General features: G+C 37.9%; 1 protein-coding gene across 1 annotated transcript in view; it reads right to left on the bottom strand.

Annotated features, from left to right (window-relative positions):
* Positions 1-5,084: 5,084 nt before the first annotated feature.
* LOC135224601 (C-type lectin domain family 17, member A-like) overlaps positions 5,085-21,900 on the bottom strand; it is a 27,775-nt gene continuing 10,959 nt past the window's right edge. The window contains exons 5-6 of the mRNA XM_064263761.1: positions 6,777-6,950; positions 5,085-5,535 (exon numbers count right to left, since the gene is read on the bottom strand). Coding sequence (XP_064119831.1) covers positions 5,279-5,535; positions 6,777-6,950 — 431 coding nt within the window. The 3' untranslated portion in view covers positions 5,085-5,278. The remainder of the gene's footprint in view (positions 5,536-6,776; positions 6,951-21,900) is intronic.

Below are 21,900 nucleotides of genomic sequence, written 5' to 3'. Positions count from 1 at the left end.
TATTCCATGACAAAAATCCATGTTCTTTCTGAGACGTTCTTTTATACAACTAGATTCACTGATGCTTCTTTCTAGTCGTGCAGTTGGAGCTCCAGAATTTCAAGTGAAGGTGTAATACATTGCTCCTCAGATCATTCTCCTTGCATTTTACTACATTTTTGTCTATTGTTAATTTATTTTTTTAATAAGCGAGGTCTCTTGCTGTATTTCTCTTTACCTCGCCTTACTTCTTCCTGATGAACACCATATTCTTTAGAAGTTTGAATTTTAAGTCAATGGCCCCTGTGGGCTTGATCCGTATGAATAGGTTTCGTCTTCTGAATAATAATAATAATTTGAATAAACTATCTATCAGAAAAAATTGACTTTTCATTTGCTCCAACCCAGTTAATTATTGTTTTCACAACATTTAAGAAAAATTCCACTGTTCAGCTGTGCATTTCTTACACATCTTTTATGCTGCTTTCATCTCTTTTCCAATACTTTTCCAGATTGACCAATGTAAACGTTATAAGAATTACATGAAATCTGATATACACATCCTTTAGTATTGTTATTTGAGTTCTTTGTAAGTACATGATTCAGTTTTATTGAACTCCAAAATTCTAAAGAAGATGAGGAATATCATTATGCAGTCTTTATAACCACTCGTAATGTATTCTCTAATACATAGTCCGGATAGTTCAGTTCCTTGCCTATATTCTTATTCATATCTATTTCATCATCAGTGTGTTCAGGGCTACATGTAAGAAAAGCTTTGAAGAACATTGATGTGAAAACTGATTTCTTAACTTCATCACAGTAACCAGAATAAAAGTGAACATAGGCAGAAATATTGGTTAGTTTTCTTTATACAATATTTTAACACATTACTTGTTTTATGTACTAGGCAATCTAAAAATGGTAGGCAACCATCCTTTGTAACTTCCGTAGTGGATTTTATTAATGACACTAATTCATTTAATTTTACAAAGAAGTTATTTATATTCTTGTTACCTGGCCAAACATATCATGGCATCAACATAACTGAACCATACAACATTGCATTTAATGATTTTGTATCATTCATTCTCTTGCTGTGTGCTTGGAAAATGCTTGGAAACATGGAAAGAGTTTAAGTTTAAGACAGGTCCTTGAAAGACGTGGGAAAGGGAAATTGGTGTCCCAGGGGAACTGTAAAATTTGACCTGTCACTAATGAAGGAAGGTCCCAGCCTACAAATACTTGTCGGGTGCTAATACTTGTTTTCCAACCGTTGGTGTGTTCATACGTATTGTCCCCGCTACCATATACTTTCTACCACTTTGTATCAGGCCTCTGAAGATGGATTTGTTAGCCGACATCGTTCAGGATCTACACCCTAGGCACCAATCCATTTGGCACTTGAAATTCCCTTTTGGTGATATTCCCGAAGTAGAGCGAATTGTATATGAAACCACATTTGTAGATATATATATAATAATATATATATATATAATATATAGATATATATATATATAATATATATATGTGTGTGTGTGTGTGTGTGTGTGTATTATATATATATATATATATATATATATATATATATATATATATATATAGATGATGGTTTGTAAATATTTAGACGGAGGGCAAGTAGTGTGTAATGTTTCCAACGTGTTCCTCGCCTTAGTACTGATGCTAGAATGCAATCTCTTTGCAGACAGACACCGTGCCTGATCGTGGGAGAAATTGGGAACCCTTTGGAATAAGTCTTGCATTAAAATAACCCGTTTGCGCAAAATTCTGATCTCCATGTCTGGTTCATTTCCCACCCACGTGTTTCCGGTGGATCGACAATCAACCACCTCATTAGTTCCTGGACCTACATAACTTAATGTAAATATAGTTCATTCAAAACAAAAGTCCAGTGTTTATGTAAATTCCTCCTTTTTCAGTAATATCGGCCTTCTGCCGTAGCTTTGCTTTTGTTTGTGATCTATCGTCCCTCCATTCATGGCCATATTTAAGAGTGTTAGTTTACATTTTCCAGGGGGAAACGGGCAGCTCAGAACAATATATATATATATATATAATATATATAATATATATATATATATATATTATATATATATATACAATCTAACACTTTAAATATGCGGCCTTTGAATGGAGGGACGAGCGATCACAAACAAAAGTAAAACTATGGCAGAAGGCCGATATTACTGAAAAAGGAGGAATTTACATAAACACTGGACTTTTGTTTTGAATGAACTATATTTACATTAAGTTATGTAGGTCCAGGAACTAATAAGGTGGTTGATTGTCGATCCACTGGAAACACGTGGCTGGGAAATGAACCAGACATGGAGATCAGAATTTTGCGCAAACGGGTTATTTTAATGCAAGACTTATTCCAAAGGGTTCCCAATTTCTCCCACGATCAGGCACGGTGTCTGTCTGCAAAGAGATTGCATTCTAGCATCAGTACTAAGGCGAGGAACACGTTGGAAACATTACACACTACTTGCCCTCAGTCTAAAAATTTACAAACCACTCAAGAGGCATGAAATGACTGGGAGTTGACACAGAAAGGACTATTACGTTGCTTGAATTAACTAGGGGACGTTTACTAGCATCACAAAGGAATTAATCAGAGCATTGAACCAAGTGAGAAGCTAAACAAAGAAGGGGGAAAGTCGCCTTGGAAAAATGGAAATGGAATACAGACGAGAGGCAAAACAATTCCCTGGCTGTACTAAATTTACGTCTCGCAGTACCTGGAAGTCCTTGGCTTGGTAGTCTTCCTATCTGCTGATATTCCTGTGCACTATGGAGGTATAAGAATACTCGGGACACCCCCTACCCCCCAGAGGAGGCAGGGGGGAGCAGAAGGGGTGAAGTGGAGTCTGCAGGGCTTGAGAATGTCTGGGGAAGTCCTGCTTCTGAGCAGTCCGGAGGGGTTCTCAGGTGGTTCTGAGAGTTTCTGAGGTTGAGCTGCTGTGGCCCTGCTCTTTTAAAATCTCTCCTGGGTAGCTCCACCCCTCCAAGGTCCCCTGTGGAGAGGTAAATCCAGGATCAGCCAATGGGAGCAAAGAGGGGTTTTCTAGAGAATGGAGGCTTTTATTCACAGGAGCAACTTGCATATAAGGATGAATGAGTGTTTTCATAAAGAGGTCTTAACTTTCCTTGGTTCTGGCTTAAAATCCTGAACAATATATACTATATTCATTAAGCTACAAATGTCGTTTCATAAAGAATTCACGCTACTTCGAGAATATCCCCGAAGGGGAATATTTTTTTTTTAAGTGATAAATGGAATGATACTGAAGTGTCACGAACGCACAACACAGTACCTTTCCACGACTTCAGTTACCGTTGACTGGAGTCATTGGGAAGGTACTGTGTCCTGCGTTCGAGACACTTCATGACTATTCCATTTATCACTTTATAAACAGTTCCACTAAGAGGATAATTCCCCTTCAGGGATATTCTCGAAGTAGCGCGAATTCAATATTAAACGATATTTGTAGCTTATGAATGTATATAAATCACGGTGTGAAAAATATTATGTATGTATATATATATATATATATATATATATATGTGTGTGTGTTGTGTGTGTGTGTGTGTGTGTGTGTGTGTGTGTGTGTGTGTATTATTGGCAATGATTAACACAACGTTTGCCGCAAGGAATTCTCAACGTTCTGTTTTCCCTAAGTTTCTAGTTTTGTTGTCCGCTGTATTAAGAGAACTATCGATGGGGCCGCAGTTTTTATCAAAAGACCACAAGAATTTTAATTTGAAAGCTAAAGTATGGAGAAACAAAGAATGTGACTTAAAATCAGTTCCCTTTTGGTAAAATTCTCATTCAAGCAAAGAGTGATTGTGTGTCCCTGAATGAATTTATTTATGTCCCTGTCTCTTATAATTGTGTATCTCCAGCCTTTATAGATTAGTTAAATGATAAAACCATAATTTGAAGAGTAATATTTAAAAATATCTGATAAAACCATAATATTTAAAAATATCTGATGAACCATATCTGAGAAACCACTTCAAACATTAAATTTCAGTCGCAATGATAACTCTACCATTATTATTGACATAACTTCAAAACAGTCATAACCTAAGTGTCAAAATTTTCAAACCTTCATGGTATTCACATATTCCACCAAACATTAAGGTCAACATGAGGACGTCAGTCATGGAACGTGAAACTTTAAAAAGGGCTGCATGCCACATAAAAAAATGCAATTTTCTTTATAGATCCCCATTGAGGCTCCTGTATTTGTGGGGTTGTTTTGCTATTTGTACACCAAAGGGAGTACCCTGTTTGACTTTCTTCTCACCCACATGACGAAATTCTCTACCCTTGGCATCAGCGTGCACAATACTATTTCCATTTCGTCTACACTGTGTGTGAGTGTGGGGGGGGTGTATGTTTGTATGTATATATTGAATGGTAATGATTAAAGGAACTTTTGCTGCAAGGAATTCTCGACGTCCTTTTAGTTCTCTGAAAAAAAACCCATTTTGCCGGCTTTGTCTGTCTATCCGCACTTCTTTCTGTCCGCCCTCAGATTTTTAAAATTACTGAGGCTAGAGGAGTGCAAATTATTATGTTGATCATCCACCCTCCAATCATCAAACATGCCTAATTGCAGCCGTCTAGCCTCAGTAGATTTTTTTTTTTTTTATTTAAGGTTAAATTTAGCCATAATCGTGCTTCCGGCAGCGATATATTACAAGACACCATCGGTTCCTGGTTAAAGTTTCGTTGAGCGCGGCTCATACAGCTTTATACCCAGACCACTGAAAGATAGATCAGTTCTCAATGGCTTTGATAATTATACTCTGTAGCAGTTGTACAGAAAACTCGATTGCGGCGGAGAAACATTTTTTACTTGTTTCCTTATGTTTTTGGATCCTTTTTCTACTCTGCATGAGAACCTCGTATCCCCAAAGAAAGGGAATTAAGAGGACTATCGAATGGAGCCGTGGTCTTGATCACAGGACCACAAGAATTCCATCGAAGATAAAGTATGAGAATCAAAGAAGGTTGAGAATGAGAATGAAAATCATTTCCCTTTTGCTAAAATTCTCATTCAAGCAAACAATGATTGTTTCCCTCAGTGAATTTATTTTATTTTCTGTCTCTTACAAGTCTTATGGATTAGTTGAATAAGAGAACCAAAATTTGACAAAAAAGTATCTAAAAATATCTGATTAAGCACTTGTACATTAAATTTCAAACGGATTATAATGATAACATCATTATTACCCAATTCAGAACTGATAATCAGCATCAAAATGTTCAACTTTCATTATGTTCACAGATTCCAGCAAATTCGTAGTTACATGAATAGTCATGGAAGTAAAACATCAGATTTTTGTTCAGACAAATGCAATTTTCCCTAGTTCCTCCTTGGGGCTCCTGTAGTTGTGGGGTTTTCATGCTATATGTGCCCCAAAAAGGAGTACCCATTTTGACTTTGGTATAGTCTGTCCACCTCCAGTCCCCTTCGGTGGCTGCGTCAGAGCCTCCAATCCAGAAGTAGGTCGTGTCAGGTTCTGAGGGTAGAAAAGCATAAAATCCTTACAAAACAATCACGTACGGTATGACAGTCTACTAAAACAAGAAAATTATTTGTCAATGGATCTTTCGATACCTTATTTACGTCGGTTTTGAATTACCTTACCCCTTGCCATCGGTCTTTTCTTTATTGTAACCCACATGACGAAATTCTCTACCCTCTTTTTTTCAGCGTGCACAACACTATTTCCATTTCATGTACATACACTGATTTTCAGGATATAAGACCCTTCCTTTTCTCTCTTCAAAGAAATTGGCAACTTTCAAACACACTACATATCTCCATGGTCATCACAACCTTTTGTCTAGCATTCTTCATCTTTGATTTGCCCACGAAATCTCTTCACCATCCAGTCCACAGAGTGGATACAAGAGTCATCCCTAGCCTTTGCCTCTGCAGCTCCTCTGACTTTCTTTTATCTATTAGGAATACTGGACCATTAAGCTTCGCCTGAGTAAGAGGAAACCTCACATTCCAGTCAGATCTCCAACTAAGAACAAATTCTGCTCCATTGTCAAGTAATGCTCTTGACAACTTTTGCAAATGTAACTTCTCCTCTCCTGCATACGTCTACTGGAAAAGCCACTCTTCAGTTCACCTTTCGTCACCTATTCTAGTGTTCCTGATCTTCCTACTTTAACACTTTCTGACCCTATGTCCTATCCAGTATTCCCTAATCATAAGGTCAATATGACTTCAGTCCTCCTCTGTGGGCTATTTCTAGTTTTTATGCACTCAGCTGATACCTGTTCCTGTTGATGATGCGAGGCCTGCTCCTTTCCCTATCTTATGGATTTCCTCAGGCCACTGTTTTTCCACCTATTCTTTTTATCCTCAGCCAACAACATCCACCTTCTTTGTCTGTTACCCATACCTTTAGTAATAATTCAACCCTCAATAATCATTTCTTCTTCATTCGACTCCAAACCCTCTTACTATTTAAGTATATTTAGAATTTCACCATCCTAATCTATTAAACCGGTTAATATTAGCTTACCTAATGGGGTTCCCTTAACCTTGTCAAATTCAGTGTGTTCCGGACAAAGCCTCTTTATTCCCCTCCTTCTGCTCTTTAATTCATTCATAAGTTATTTTCATGACTGCATTGAGCCTTATATCTGTCAGTATATTTTGCATTGGAGAGATTACATACTTCAAAATACCAGTTCAGTACAATCTTACTTTTAAAAAAATTGTGCTTTAAAATTAAAACCTTACCTTTGGCTTTGACATGATTGACGATGTCATAAAATAAATTTGCGTCGTCAATTTTAAGCAGGTGACCGTCAAGTCCAATACACAATGTTTCCTTGTTAAGCCAAGTGTCATTTGTTGCAGTGTGGAAGTAGAGACACTTTCCTCCCACGTCAGTGTACGGAGCTGGGCATGATACTGGAAATAGAAGTAATTGATCATACTGTGCCTTATTCAACTCTCTCTCTCTCTCTCTCTCTCTCTCTCTCTCTCTCTCTCTCTCTCTCTCTCTCTCTTTATATATATATATATATATATATATATATATATATATATATATATATATATATATATATACTTTTTTTTTTTTGCCGAGCATATTCGACCATTCAACACTGGTTAAAAACTAAAAATAAGACAGGCGACAACTCCCTATATGTTAAGCTAACATATAGCTAGACTAATCATTCTCGTAAATACAAAAATATACTTTTTATTTCCCAAACTAGCTGAACATGATATGGAACAAAGTGATTAAATGATGTAATATTTAGAACTAAGTCTGACCCACAAAAAGACTGTAAGCTGTCATTCTATTCTCCTGAATTAGACTAAGTAATCACTCTCAAAACTTACAAATTATTAGTATCTACATTTAAATACTCAAGTCTTTTAGAGAATCCCATTCTCCTGTATAATGCCATGAACCCATCTTTTATGATGGGCTTTTTTGACCCCGAGACCTCCAAAGCCGTCCTTTCTCTTATCACTATCTAAGGAGAGTGTCACCTTTTCTCTCCGATCTCGGGCGGTTAGACCCATCATTACACACACAAACATATGCACACATCCGGACACGCCTTAAAAATGACATAGCAACCGCAAGCTTCACCCAGGCTGTACGGATCACCGGCCTTACATTGCATGGTCATCAATTCAAACAGTTCTTTCATTTCAGCAGCCTTCGAGGAAACCAGTGCTTGTCGCTAGGCCCTCTCTTGTCTCCAAGCAAAGAAAGCTGAGGTTTAACAATTCACCGACATATTTGCTTTTTCTTTTAATATGGCTTGGCCACCTATGTCCTTTGTGCACTCCTGTCGCACACCACATCTGCAACTAGTGTATAATGTTTTGATTCGCCACATGATTTAGGACTACCTCCGTTGCTGGAACCCTTGTGCCTTGCCGGATGCACAAATTGTGATCAGTATGACAGCTAGCATAACTGCAATCACTCATCCTCATCACTACCCTCCAATGGTGGGATTGTAACAGTCTCCACTGAAGGCGGAACTTGAACCGCCTCATGGTTTCCATGTAAGTGTTTCATAAACACTTTCGTTGACGAGTTGTAGACACGACGGCTAAGCACCATGAACCAGTCCGAGATAACGCGGCAGGAACCATCGAACAGCTGGGACCCCTGCAGAAGGAGTGAGTTGTTGTCTCCATTGCATATGGTAGGAATCCTGCATCTGGTGCAGAAGACTGCTGTCGTTGTCTCCGTTGATATTACTTGATATGGGTCAGAGAATTCTCTAAAGTCACAGTGAGTCGGTAAACCCCCGTGAGCTAACTCTAGTTCACAACCTGACAGGTCAATACGTTGTAGAGTAAATATCCTACTTTCACACGTGTATCTATCATAAACTAACACACACCCTACTTTATAGTCAACTGCTGAGGACTGGAATTCTTCACCTAATATATACATAACTTCTACCCCTGTCCAAACCACTACTGACCCCTTGAAAGTACTAGAAAATGGTCTAAAATAGCTATGAAATGGTTTTTTATCACTAACTGGTATATCAACAAGTAACCCCTTATCTGATAACCGTACCCTTAAAATCCTATAGTATCTATAAAGCAAATCTCCCGTAAAAATAATATTTGATCCCCATTCATATGCTGCGTCTTTTAAAGTTGACTCCAAAGTTCCTAACAGCAATATTTCCCTTGAAATTTTCCCTCGTGAGGCTGCCATGACTGCTTCTACTTGGCTTTTAATTTCACTTAGCAAAGACTGTTTCTCTTTCAGCGTTCACTAGTGTAGTATGTATGGTGAAAAACGTAAAACCCATAAAACCCCAATAACCCCCTCTTGGCTTGTAAAAGCTCAGATCACAGCCAAAAAAATATAACGACAAGAAAAACCACCGCCAAAGATTATAGTCCCAAAAAATATCCAGCACCCAAAAAAACTGCAAAAATTCAGCCCCAAAACCCCATACACTCAGCTTGACAGAAATTCGCCATATTTTCAAACCAACTTTCCATGTAAAATATTTACCTCTGAATCTTACGCCAAAACGCCGCAGTTTGCGCATAATAAGAAAAATAATAGAAGAAATGAATGAAAAAAAAAAAAACATTAAACACATTTCACCATCAATTTGCAAAAACCAGACAAAAAAATGCAACTGCGTGACATTATATTAATTACCACAACCAACTTTTTCAGTTTTGACACATTTGTTAATCTCGACCGACCTGTTTTTTCCTCTAAGACTACAAATCTGTTTTCAAACTTTTCCTCTGTGACTCTGAAAGGACCTTCAAATTTCGGACCTAATTTGTAGTTCAGTTCATTTCTCACGTTGATTTTTAAAAATACCTTGTCTACAACATTGATCTTGGGACCAGATGTTTTGCTATTACTTCTCTCTACCATCTCTCGAGCCGCAGCTTCGAGATTACGGCTGAGACAAACATGTCTCTCTCTCGCATTAGATATCGCGTGATTCGATCGTATCCTCCCATGATGAGGTACAGTTAACAGATCAAATGTGCCTTGTGCTGGGCAACCAAACAAAGATTCAAATGGAGACATTTTAATGGAATCACTTACCATGGTGTTAATACTGTCTAACAATATCAATATATCTGTCCCAATTCTTATCATTACTACCTACAGTCATCCTGAGAGCTTCGAGCACTTTCCTGTTCACTTGTTCACACAACCCCATTAGCTTCAGGTCTGTATGGAATAATGGTTACTTTCTGTATCCCCATGACTTCCGCTAAACATTGTAAAGTTTTGTTCACAAATTCTCTGCCATTGTCGGTCAATAGAACCTCGGGTGATCCATATCTGAAAATGATACCATTGAAAAATGCTGTAGCTACTTCTTCAGCCGTTTTATGCTTAAGTGGAAACATTTCTACTATCCTTGTTAGTTCATCTATTATTACTAACAAGTACTTATTCGCATATCTAGACTCACAAAAATTTCCCAGGATATCCATATGTATTCTCTGAAAAGGTCTACTTGGTCTAATTTGCATGAAGTTATCCTTGCAGGTTTGCATGCATTGCATACTGTACAGTTTTTCACAAAATTTTCCACTTCGTTTATTTAATTTGCCTGACCAATAGATTACCTTCTAACTCCAAACCTGAAAAGGGCAACTTATGACGTTTCCTGACTAATTCCCCTCTAAGAAATGCTTTTGCATCTGCCAGAATCTCATCTTCATCTTGGCTTTGCTCTATATGACCCATATCCCATTGTATAGACTCGCTAGTGACTTACGCAACTTGAAATCCTTCCGTGTCATAAAAACTTATACTAAGGGCGTCCGCAACTACATTTAATTTGCTTTCTATATATTTGAGCTTGGCATCAAAATCTCTGATAGTTAGAAACCATCGAGCTCTTTTAGGCGACAAATCGGGTTTATTAAAAAGATCTAATAATGGCTTGTGGTCTGTAAGGACTTCTACTTTATTCCCCATCAGTAGCATTTTAAAATGAACCAAACTTGATACTATTGCAAAGGCTTCTTTATCTATGGTAGCCATTGATCTCTCATTGCTGCTCTTTGTCCTAAACTTCCTGCTGTAAAAAGCTAGGGGATGGAATTTCCCATCAAACTTTTGCATAAGGCAAGAACCTATACCTTCCTGGCTGGCATCAGTCACTAATGTGAATGGTTTGCTAAAATCTGGAAACTTCAGAATGGGGGGATTCATTAACGCGTCCTTAAGCCTATGAAAACTCTCCGACTGGGGTTCCCCCCCATTGAAATTGAACGTCTTCCCACAATATATCTGTTAGGGGAGCTGCTATATTAGAAAACCCTTTCACAAACCTCCTAAAGAAACTGGCAATACCCAGGAATGACTTAATCTCTTTCTTTGAACTAAGGGTGCGAAAATTCGCTATTGCTTTGACTTTATCGTCATTTACTCTCACCCCTTCCTTAGATATGACATGGCCTAGATATGTGATTTGCTTTTTCAAGAATGAACACTTAGCTAGCTTAATTTTCAACCCCGCTAATCTAAGCCTCCTAAGTACTTCTGTAAGCACTTCCAGGTGTTGCGCGATCTTGTCTGTTGCTACTAAAATATCATCCATATATAAAAAAACATTTTTACCCAGTAACCTGTGCAAAACTGTATTTACCAACCTGGTAAAAAACATCGGACTGCCCGATAAACCAAACGGCATTTGCGTAAATTCAGTGTCCCTTAGGCACTGAAAAAGCTGTATATTCCTTTCCACTTTCACTAAGAGGGACCTGCAGAAAACCCTGTGCCAAATCAATTGAGCTATAAATATTATGTCCCCTCGATTTCAACAAAAAGATCTGGTATGCACGCGACTGGATAACAGTCAGGGATTGTCTTTTCATTTAAACGTCTAAAATCGACGCATACACGTACAGAACCGTCCTTCTTAGGCACTGCTAACAAGGGAAAGTTGTATGGAGACACACTAGGCCTAATGATTCCTTCTTCCTCCCATTTATTGACCCCATTTGTGCCACTCTCCAAATTTACCTTATGCTCTAACACATTAGTCAATCCCAGTTTATCACCTTGTAAGGCTACTGTATCCCCAAATTCTGCCAAGAGCTCGCTTATCGCTTCAACATGCTCACTATAATCTGCTTTAGCTAAATGTTCTCTAAAAATTCATTTCCTTGATTGCATTTCAGCCTCTGAAAACTCAGGTTTCCCCTCTTTGATAGCCACTGAACCACTATCACTACTCCAATCTTGGAGATCCAATACATATGTATTCCTTTGGTATCTCCTAACTGTATCATTACATTTTAATAATTCTAACCATGTAACCCCAGTTTTTTATACACCATTCACTGATGCCGTGCTGATAATCCCTCTTAGCTTCTCGCTACCTTCAGTAACACACACATCTGCGGGTGTTCTCACTTCCCTCAACTTGACTTTTACCGTAGTCTTTAAACCTGGCATTAACACAACATCCTCTGATAAAACACCTTTATATTTGTGGTTAGTACCTCCCCGTTCCACAATCCCATAAACATCACCACCCTTGGTTCTCATTACATGCACCCCATTGTTAGTATCAGAAATAACATCAATATTAGTATCAGTATCACCACCCATAATACCATTGTCACATTCACCAAAATTGTTACCACCGTAGACGTCAATATGCCGCATAGCATCACCGTAGGTATTCCCCATATCACTAGTGTGGGTTTTAATATTACCACTCCCCATAACCCCAGTATCATCACCATTAGCACCGCCAAACACATCCCCTTTTTCAGTAATCTCCGTATCCTCAGTTCTAATCACGTCCTCATAAGGAAGAAAAACACCAGGTATTCAGACTGTTATCCCATTAACACCCGCATGGATTGAAATCTTGTGTCTCCTACATGCAGGATGACCCAGCAAAAGTCTGTTGCCCAATGCCACCCCTTTTATAACCAAAAATGGTTCTATTAATACTCTGTCACCGAGAATAAACTGTATCTGAACACAACCCAGGGTGTTTAATCTATGGGCTTGCACATCACACACCATCTCCGTTGAGGGTTTCAAAGGGTAATGGGAGAACATGGATTGATACAGATTGTGATCTATATAGTTCATGCTTGCGCCAGTATCTACAAATACTGGGATATCAACGTCCTCCACTGTTGCGTAAACTATAGGCCTGGGCTCTGGAGCATCCCCCACGAGACCACAATGGCACATACTAATCATCTGTACCCTTTTTGTTGATCGGCCTTCCAAAAATTTCGCCGATCCCTTTGCCCTCTTAAATGACCCGTCTGGCAAATTCTCATATTATAACTCCCAGAACTTTGAAGTGTAGGCCTCGCATCTTTCCGTATCTGAGACGGACAAGATTGCCAATAGTGATCTGCACGCTTACACATTCCACAATATTTAACTCTACACATTTTCTTTGGGTGCCCTGGTTTATTACAATTGAAGCAATGCAACTGCTGTTGCCTTTGATCGATCGATCTTTTGTTATATTCAGCTTTTGCACACAAATGGGGAGAAGAAAATTCTGTGTCTCTTTGCACCCTATTTCTCGGGCCTGTCCCATTAAAAAATTTACTATCTACAGTGGGACATTTAGACATATGTTTCTGAATTTGAGCATAAATTAATTCTTCGTCTGATGTGGGTTCAATCTTTTCATCAAAACTATCCACTATTGAATCCGGTACATCGTGCAAGAGCATCGTAAAATGGATCAGTTTATGTAAATTGTCAAGTGAGACACTATCTCCTTTAACCCATTTATATGTTTTCAATTTTTCTATCCATTCTGCCGCTGAGTCAAAAAGTTTTGAACTGTGTTCTACGAGGCTAGTTGTGCCTTTCCGTATTTTATATAGTCCTCTGAGATCTCTCACCATATCCCCGTGTTCCTTTGAGCCATAAGCTGCTCTTAAAAATGCTTGCAGATCAGCCCAGGTTCGACATTTTGCATATTGAAAATGCCTGCAACAATAGGAGAGATCACTCTTATTGAAATCTAACAAAGCTTTCGCCTCTCTGAATGCCTCTACACCATCTGTTATCTTTTTTGTGCTTAAATAATTATTTACACCTTCAATAAAGATTTGTACTAGCTGCAAAAGAACTCCATCTTTGATTCCACGAAATGGACTCACGCACACACTAACATTCATAATGTGATGAAGCAGGGTCGTCGTACCACTTGCGTCCACCATTTTGCTATCTTTACGAAAGCTTTTATGCTTTATATTTCCCAACCTCAATAACATTAATGTATTTATAGACACACAAATCCCAATCCAGAAAAATTAATACAAACATCCCTCAATAAAAGAAAGAAAAAAAAAACATGCACCGCGCCCAGTAAATCACCCTATAAACAGCTGTTATTATTCAATACAAGGTCGCGCTGGGAACAACAACAAATAAGACAGGGAGGAGATAAAAAAAAAAAAAAGTTTGAGAGAGAAACTGCTTCGTTCAGCAAACCATCGACCCGTCTGCCTCCTTCTCTCTCAGACGTCAACAATCGACCCTCTTTCTCTCTCCCTCTCTTTAGGGCGTAACTCACAATAACCAAAAATCCTCGCCTTGTTGTCATAAAACCCCCTCATTGTCCGTCGAATTTGAGGGACATCAAAAACAAAAATACACTTTTGAGCAAATTAATCACCAATAAAAAAAGAAAGAAAGGAAACAATGAAATTACACTCACATCTTCATATGACCGGAACCCAGACTTGTATACCCATTGCAAATGTGCGTAACTTATTCACTACACCCGATAAACACTTTAATATGCCAAAAAATTAAACTTTAATTCCCGAAACATTGAAACACAAGTTTTCAGAAAGTGCTAGCTAACGACACTGGCTCTAATGCAGAGAGACACACACAGCCCGGAACCCTGAGAGTGTACAGACCCTTAACTCAGCAAAAAAAACCCAAGTTGCCTGTGACATAATTATAACCCTTTTCCCAAAAAATATATGCCTAAACTAGCTATAGTCTCTTCGGAAGCATACCTACAGCCTATAAAAAGCTTTTTACTTGCTGCCACTACCTATTGCCGAGCATATTCGACCATTCAGCACAGGTTAAAACTTAAAATAAAACAGGCAACAACTCCCTTACCTTTGGTTGTTGGCTCTCTCTGCAAATGGTGTTAAGCAAAGATATAGCTAGGCTAATGAATTCTTGTAAATATAAAAATATACTTTTTATTTCCCAAACTAGCTGAACATCATATGGAACAAAGTGATTAAATGATGTAATATTAAGAACTAAGTCTGACCCACAAAAAGACTGTAAGCTGTCATTCTATTCTCCTGAATTAGACTAAGTAATCACTCCCAAAACTCACATTATTAGTTTCTACATTTAAATACTCAAGTCTTTTAGAGAATCCCATTCTCTTGTATAATGCCATGAGCCCATTCTTTTACCATGGGCTTTTTTGACCCCGAAACCTCCAAAGCCGTCCTTTGTCTTATCACTATCTAAGGAGAGTGTCTCCTTTTCTCTCCGATCTTGGGCAGTTGGACCCATCATTACACGCACAAACATATGCACACATCCGGACATGCCTTAAAAATGACATAGCAACCGCAAGCTTCACCCAGGCTGTACGGATCATCAATTCAAACAGTTCTTTCATTTCAGCAGCCTTCAAGGAAACCAGTGCTTATCACTAGGCCCTCTCTTGTCTCTAAGCGAAGAAAGCTGGGGTTTAACAATTCACTGACATATTTGCTTTTTTATTTAAATATATATATATATATATATATGTGTGTGTGTGTGTGTGTGTGCATGTGTGTGTGCATGCATGTGTTTGTATACATGTATATGTATATATATATATTTATACACATGTAAGCTATATAAAAATTTTTGCACAACATATTCCCCTAGAATTGATAATGAAGATAATGATACTGAAATAAGGGATGAAAATAGTGAATAGTTATCAGACATAAATATTAATGAATCCAATATTGTGCAGGCTATTAATGAAATTAAAAATGGATCAGCAGCTGGACCAGATGGTGTCCCTGCCATTTTGTTAAAGAAAGTAGTTCATTCTATCGCAAAGCTGCTTGCAATATTATTAAGGCAAAGTATAGATACAGGCAAGATGATGAGCATAAATTACCATATATTACCCCTACTTTCAAAAGAGAATCAAGACTAGAGGAAAGTCATTATAGGCCCGTGAGTCTAACATCACATATTATGAAAGGGTAATGAAGAAATATATTTTAAAACATTTAATAAAAAATAATTTGTTTAATATAGGACAACATGGTTTTGTACCCGGAAAAAGTACACAAACCCAACTGTTTGTCCATCGTGAGAACATATATAAAAATATGATAAATGTAAAAAAAACAGATGTGGTTTACCTAGACTTTGCATAAGCTTCTGACAAGGTAGACCATTATATATTAGCGAAGAAAATAGAAAACATAATATAGTGGACAAAGTAGGAAGATGTATAAAAGAATTTTTACACAACAGAACACAGATAGTTGTTGCAAACGATGAGAAATCGGATGAAGCTAAGGTAATATCTGGTGTGCCACAAGGTACGGTTTTAGCTCCATTGTTGTTTGTTATTATGATTGCAGACATAGACAGTAATGTTAAGGACTCGGTAGTGAGTAATTTCGCCGATGACACAAGAATAAGTAGAGAAATTACTTTTGATGAAGATAGGAACTTGCTGCAAAGTGACCTTAACAAAATATATGAATGGGCAGAGGTAAATAGGATGGTATTTAACTCTGATAAATTTGAATAAAAAAATTATGGAGATAAAGAAGGAAAGCTATATGTATATAGGGAATCTAATAACGAGACAATCACTAGTAAGGAAGCAGCTGAAGACCTTGGTGTGATGTTGAATAGGAACATGTTATGCAATGATCAAATAGCAATACTATTGGCAAAATGCAAAGCAAACAGGGGAATGTTGTTACTGCACTTCAAAACAAGAAAAGCTGAACACATGATTATACTTTATAAAACGTATGTATGTAGTCCACTTGAATATTGCATTATGATAAGGTACCCACACTACTAAAAGGATATTTCACAAATAGAGAGTGTACAAAGGTCCTGTGCAGCTAGACTGGAAGAAGTTAAGGATCTTGACTACTGGGGAAGACTACAATTTTTAAAGTGATATAGTCTAGAAAGAAGGGAATGCTACATGATAATACAGGCATGGAAACAGATAGAAGGAATTGCCAAAAACATGGAGCTAAAAATATCAGAAAGAGCAAGCAGAGGTAAATTAATAGTGCCCAAAACTATACCAGGAAAACTAAGGAAAGCACACAGGACATTAATCCACCAAGCACCAGCATCGATATTGCAGCGTCTATTCAGTGCGTTGCCAACTCATCTGAGGAACATATCAGGAGTGAGCGTAGATGTGTTTAAGTATAAGCTCGACAAATATCTAAGCTGCATCCCAGACCATCCAAGATTGGAAGATGCAAAATATACTGGAAGATGCAGTAGGAATTCTCTGGTAAACATTAAAGGTGCCTCACTAAGTTCTGTAAGGTTTGTAAGGATCAAGGAAGTGATGAGTGGGGCTTAATATGAATGAAAGAAAAAAGTTGAAGTTGAGACTTGAAGTGAACTGTTGAATAGTGGCTGTGTCACAAGAATAACTGGAAATGTGAGAAACAGGAGATGAAGGAAAGGACGGATCAATTTGGTGATGGTTCAGTCACGTGGGAAGAATGGAGGACGATAGGCTGGTGATAGCAGTGTATAATCCTGCAGTGTCGGGGCGTACGAGGAGATGAAGACCTTCATAGGGTTGGGTAGACGTGATCAGAGAGGTCTTGGAAATGAAGGACCTTTATATCCAGGAAGCACAAGAGTGAACAGAATGGTGCAGTGTGTGGGCAGATCAGATGTTCTGCTGGTGAGATCTCTGTGTCGGTGAATTGGACAGTTGGTAGTGTTGAATTTGTTTGCACAGGGACTTCAGCCATGGTGTTTCATTTAAAGCATGAAGGAATGAGAGACTGGTTCATTTCTTGTGATGGAAAACGGCTTAGTTTCAGGAATAAAGTACTTAATCTGGGACCTTACCTTACAGACCTTACATCTTGTTCGGGTTGCCCCAGGTCCCTCAGTGTGAGGCACCTCTAATGTCTACCAGAGAGTTGCTAGTGCATCTTCTGGTATATTTTGCATCTTCCAATCTTGGATGGTCTGGGATGCAGCTTAGATATTTGTCGAGCTTATTCTTAAACACATCTACGCTCACTCCTGATATATTCCTCAGATGAGTTGGCAATGCATTGAATAGACGCGCAACACCTGGAAGTGCTTACAGAAGTACTTAGGAGGCTTAGATTAGCGGGGTTGAAAATTAAGCTAGCTAAGTGTTCATTCTTGAAAAAGCAAATCACATATCTAGGCCATGTCATATCTAAGGAAGGGGTTAGAGTAAATGACGATAAAGTCAAAGCAATAGCGAATTTTCGCACACCCTTAGTTTCAAAGAAAGAGATTAAGTCATTCCTGGGTATGCCAGTTTCTTTAGGAGGTTGTGAAAGGGTTTTCTAATATAGCAGCTCCCCTAACAGATATATTGTGGGAAGACGTTCAATTTCAATGGGGGGGAACCCCAGTCGGAGAGTTTTCATAGGCTTAAGGACGCCTTAATGAATCCCCCCATTCTGAAGTTTCCAGATTTTAGCAAACCATTCACATTAGTGACTGATGAGCCAGCAGGAAGGTATAGGTTCTTGCCTTATGCAAAAGGTTTGATGGGAAATTCCATCCCATAGCTTTTTACAGCAGGAAGTTGTTTAGGACAAAGAGCAGCAATGAGAGATCAATGGCTACCATAGATAAAGAGCCTTTGCAATAGTATCAAGTTTGGTTCATTTTAAAATGCTACTGATGGGGAAAAAAAAAATTAAAGTAGAAGTCCTTACAGACCACAAGCCATTATTAGATCTTTTTAATAAACCCGATTTGTCGCCTAAAAGAGCTCGATGGTTTCTAACTATCAGAGATTTTGATGCCAAGCTCAAATATATAGAAAGCAAATTAAATGTAGTTGCGGATGCCCTTAGTATAAGTTTTTATGACACGGAAGGATTTCAAGTTGCGTAAGTCACTAGCGAGTCTATACAATGGGATATGGGTCATATAGAGCAAAGCCAAGATGAAGATGAGATTCTGGCAGATGCAAAGCATTTCTTAGAGGGGAATTAGTCAGGAAACGTCATAAGTTTGCCCTTTTTCAGGTTTGGAGTTAGAAGGTAATCTATTGGTCAGGCAAATTAAATAAACGAAGTGGAAAATTTTGTGAAAAACTGTACAGTATGCAATGCATGCAAACCTGCAAGGATAACTTCATGCAAATTAGACCAAGTGAGAACCTTTTCAGAGAATACATATGGATATCTGGGAAATGAGTCTAGATATGCGAATAAGTACTTGTTAGTAATAATAGATGAACTAACAAGGATAGTAGAAATGTTTCCACTTAAGCATAAAACGGCTGAAGAAGTAGCTACAGCATTTTTCAATGGTATCATTTTCAGATATGGATCACCCGAGGTTCTATTGACCGACAATGGCAGAGAATTTGTGAACAAAACTTTACAATGTTTAGCGGAAGTCATGGGGATACAGAAAGTAACCATTATTCCATACAGACCTGAAGCTAATGGGGTTGTGTGAACAAGTGAACAGGAAAGTGCTCGAAGCTCTCAGGAAGACTGTAGGTAGTAATGATAAGAATTGGGACAGATATATTGATATTGTTAGACAGTATTAACACCATGGTAAGTGATTCCATTAAAATGTCTCCATTTGAATCTTTGTTTGGTTGCCCAGCACAAGGCACATTTGATCTGTTAACTGTACCTCATCATGGGAGGATACGATCGAATCCCTTTGAGTCTGACACAATAATAACAAAATTGGATGATATATGTAGAAATCACAAGGACTGGACTATTCTCATATCCGGAGACTTTAACTTTCCTTTCGTAGACTGGAAAGAACGAATAGTAGATTGTGGTTGTATTTGTACATATAAAAAAAGAGAGTAATAGTAGTGCAGAAGACAAGAGGCAATTCGAAAAGCTATTAGATATGCTACTAGAATACAACATTCAACAAATAAATCATCTGCCAACAAAAAAGGAAAATACTCTAGATCTAGTATTTGTGAACGAGGTGAATTATGTTAAAGAAATAATAGTATACAATGCGAGTATTCAGACCATAATGTCATAGAATTAACAGTCCATTCTAAAGCAAGTGAAAACAGAGATAAGCAAGAAATGAAAAAGTGGGAAGGATATGGAAAATACAATTTCTACAGTAAAAATATAAAATGGTCAGAAATAAATGAAGAATTAAACAAAGATTGGGATAACATTTTTGTAAGTGATGATATACAGGTAAATACGGAGATATTATATAAAATATTAGAGAAAAGAAAATGAAAAATGGGACTTAGAAGAAAAAACCCTAGTAAATATCAAGCAAAACCCCAAACTATTGTACTCGTATGCGAAAAAGATGAATAAAAGAAGAATAGAAATAGGCCCTCTAAGAACTGAAGGGAGACTAACGAATGAAAAGAAAGGAAATATGCAACATATTTGCAGAAAGATATAAGAGAGAATTCACCCCTACTAGAATTGATAATGAAGATAATGATACAGAAATAAGGGATGAAAATAGCGAATATTTATCAGATATAGATATTAATGAATCCAATATTGTGCAGGCTATTAATGAAATTAAAAATAGAGCTGCTGCTGAGCCTGATGGTGTCCTTGCTATTTTGTTAAAGAAAGTAGTTCATTCTATCACAAAGCTGCTTGCAATATTATTAAGACAAAGTGTAGATACAGGCAAGATTTATGATGAGCACAACTTAGCATATATTACCCCTACTTTCAAAAGTGGATCAAGACTAGAGGCAAATAATTATAGGCCTGTGAGTCTAACATCACATATTATGAAAGTGTATGAAAGGGTAATGAAGAAAAATATTATGAACCATTTACAGACACTAAGCTCTGGGAATTGCTTTGTAAAGGACGGAGTAACACCAATTTAATTCCACTAAAGTGAAATGAAAACAAATTCCCTGCAAATGACTTCCACGGAACGACAGTCAACAGACTGTAAATATTCGTCGGGATGGCGTAAAATATACTGTCCGCACGAACTATCAAAATGCTAAAGCAGTGAAACAGACTGAAAAAAAATGTAAGCCAGTCAATCGGCAAATTTAGTCGTCACATGGGCGTAAGAAATATGGGCCTCACGGACCATCAAAATACAGAAGCAGTCAACAGACTGAAATTAAATAGACCTATATGTATAAATACAGCAAAAGTATTTGTTGTGAGGCGCGTAAAATATTGGCCTCAGGGACTATCAAAATAAATAAAAGCAGTCAACCAGTAATGCAAAGTGCATATAAAATGCCACTGATTTTAAAATATCAGTAAGTCCAGCATACTGTAATGGAATGCGCATATAACAATGCTGTGGAAAAAAAAATCAAGCAATCGCTCACACTGAAAAAAAACAGTCAACACACTGTAATGGAATATGCAAGGTGAATGTCTCAGCCACTAGGGCTATAAAAATAAAAGCAATCCCTCACTGTGACGAGATAGGCATAAAATAAAAATATGCAGAATCATCCATCTCAAAATGTAAAAATAATATACATAGTAATGATGACCGCCTTTTCTCCACAAATAGTGGGAAATACACGCATGTGATGATGCGAGTAAGATAATATTTTATATGAAAAATAAGGCATTACAGAGACACAGAAATCAAACTTGTAGATTTGAATAACTTGCTCACTTGTCTCCCAGTTCAGTCTTTTGGTTTCTGTACTGGAAACAGTTGCTTGTAGCACTGGAACACGTGTTCAGTGGGACCAACACATGGAGCTTTGCAGCACAAATAAGCCAGAGCTCTTATAAGGAATGAATGTCCACCTTACACAGCCAGTAGGGATGTGGCAGGATACCTGTAACACAGCACGTCCTTTAAGTACATGTGTGACACACAAAAGGGATGAACGTGTGCAGTGAGGCCGCCAAATGCTCAGACTTGCTTCATATAAATCTTACGTTCTCAGAATTTGCTCAGTGGGCAAAGAATGACTGAATTACTACGCATAACATTATGGTATTGAATGGGAGAGTGTGAACACAGACACAGTTTTAAATTATCTCCTTCAGTAAATTCTCTTAGCATTTGCTAATACCAGGACGTCAGTCAGGTATTAAACTACATTCAAGGGAGCACAGCTTGGGGGGCCGGGTGACCAGGAGTAACTGTGGATATTTGCACAAGCACAGACACAGG

This window comes from Macrobrachium nipponense, chromosome 12 (genome assembly GCF_015104395.2).
Source record: "Macrobrachium nipponense isolate FS-2020 chromosome 12, ASM1510439v2, whole genome shotgun sequence".
Lineage (NCBI taxonomy): Eukaryota > Metazoa > Arthropoda > Malacostraca > Decapoda > Palaemonidae > Macrobrachium > Macrobrachium nipponense.
The sequence above is the reverse complement of the archived record's forward strand: the minus strand, read 5'-3'. Positions and strand labels throughout refer to the sequence as shown.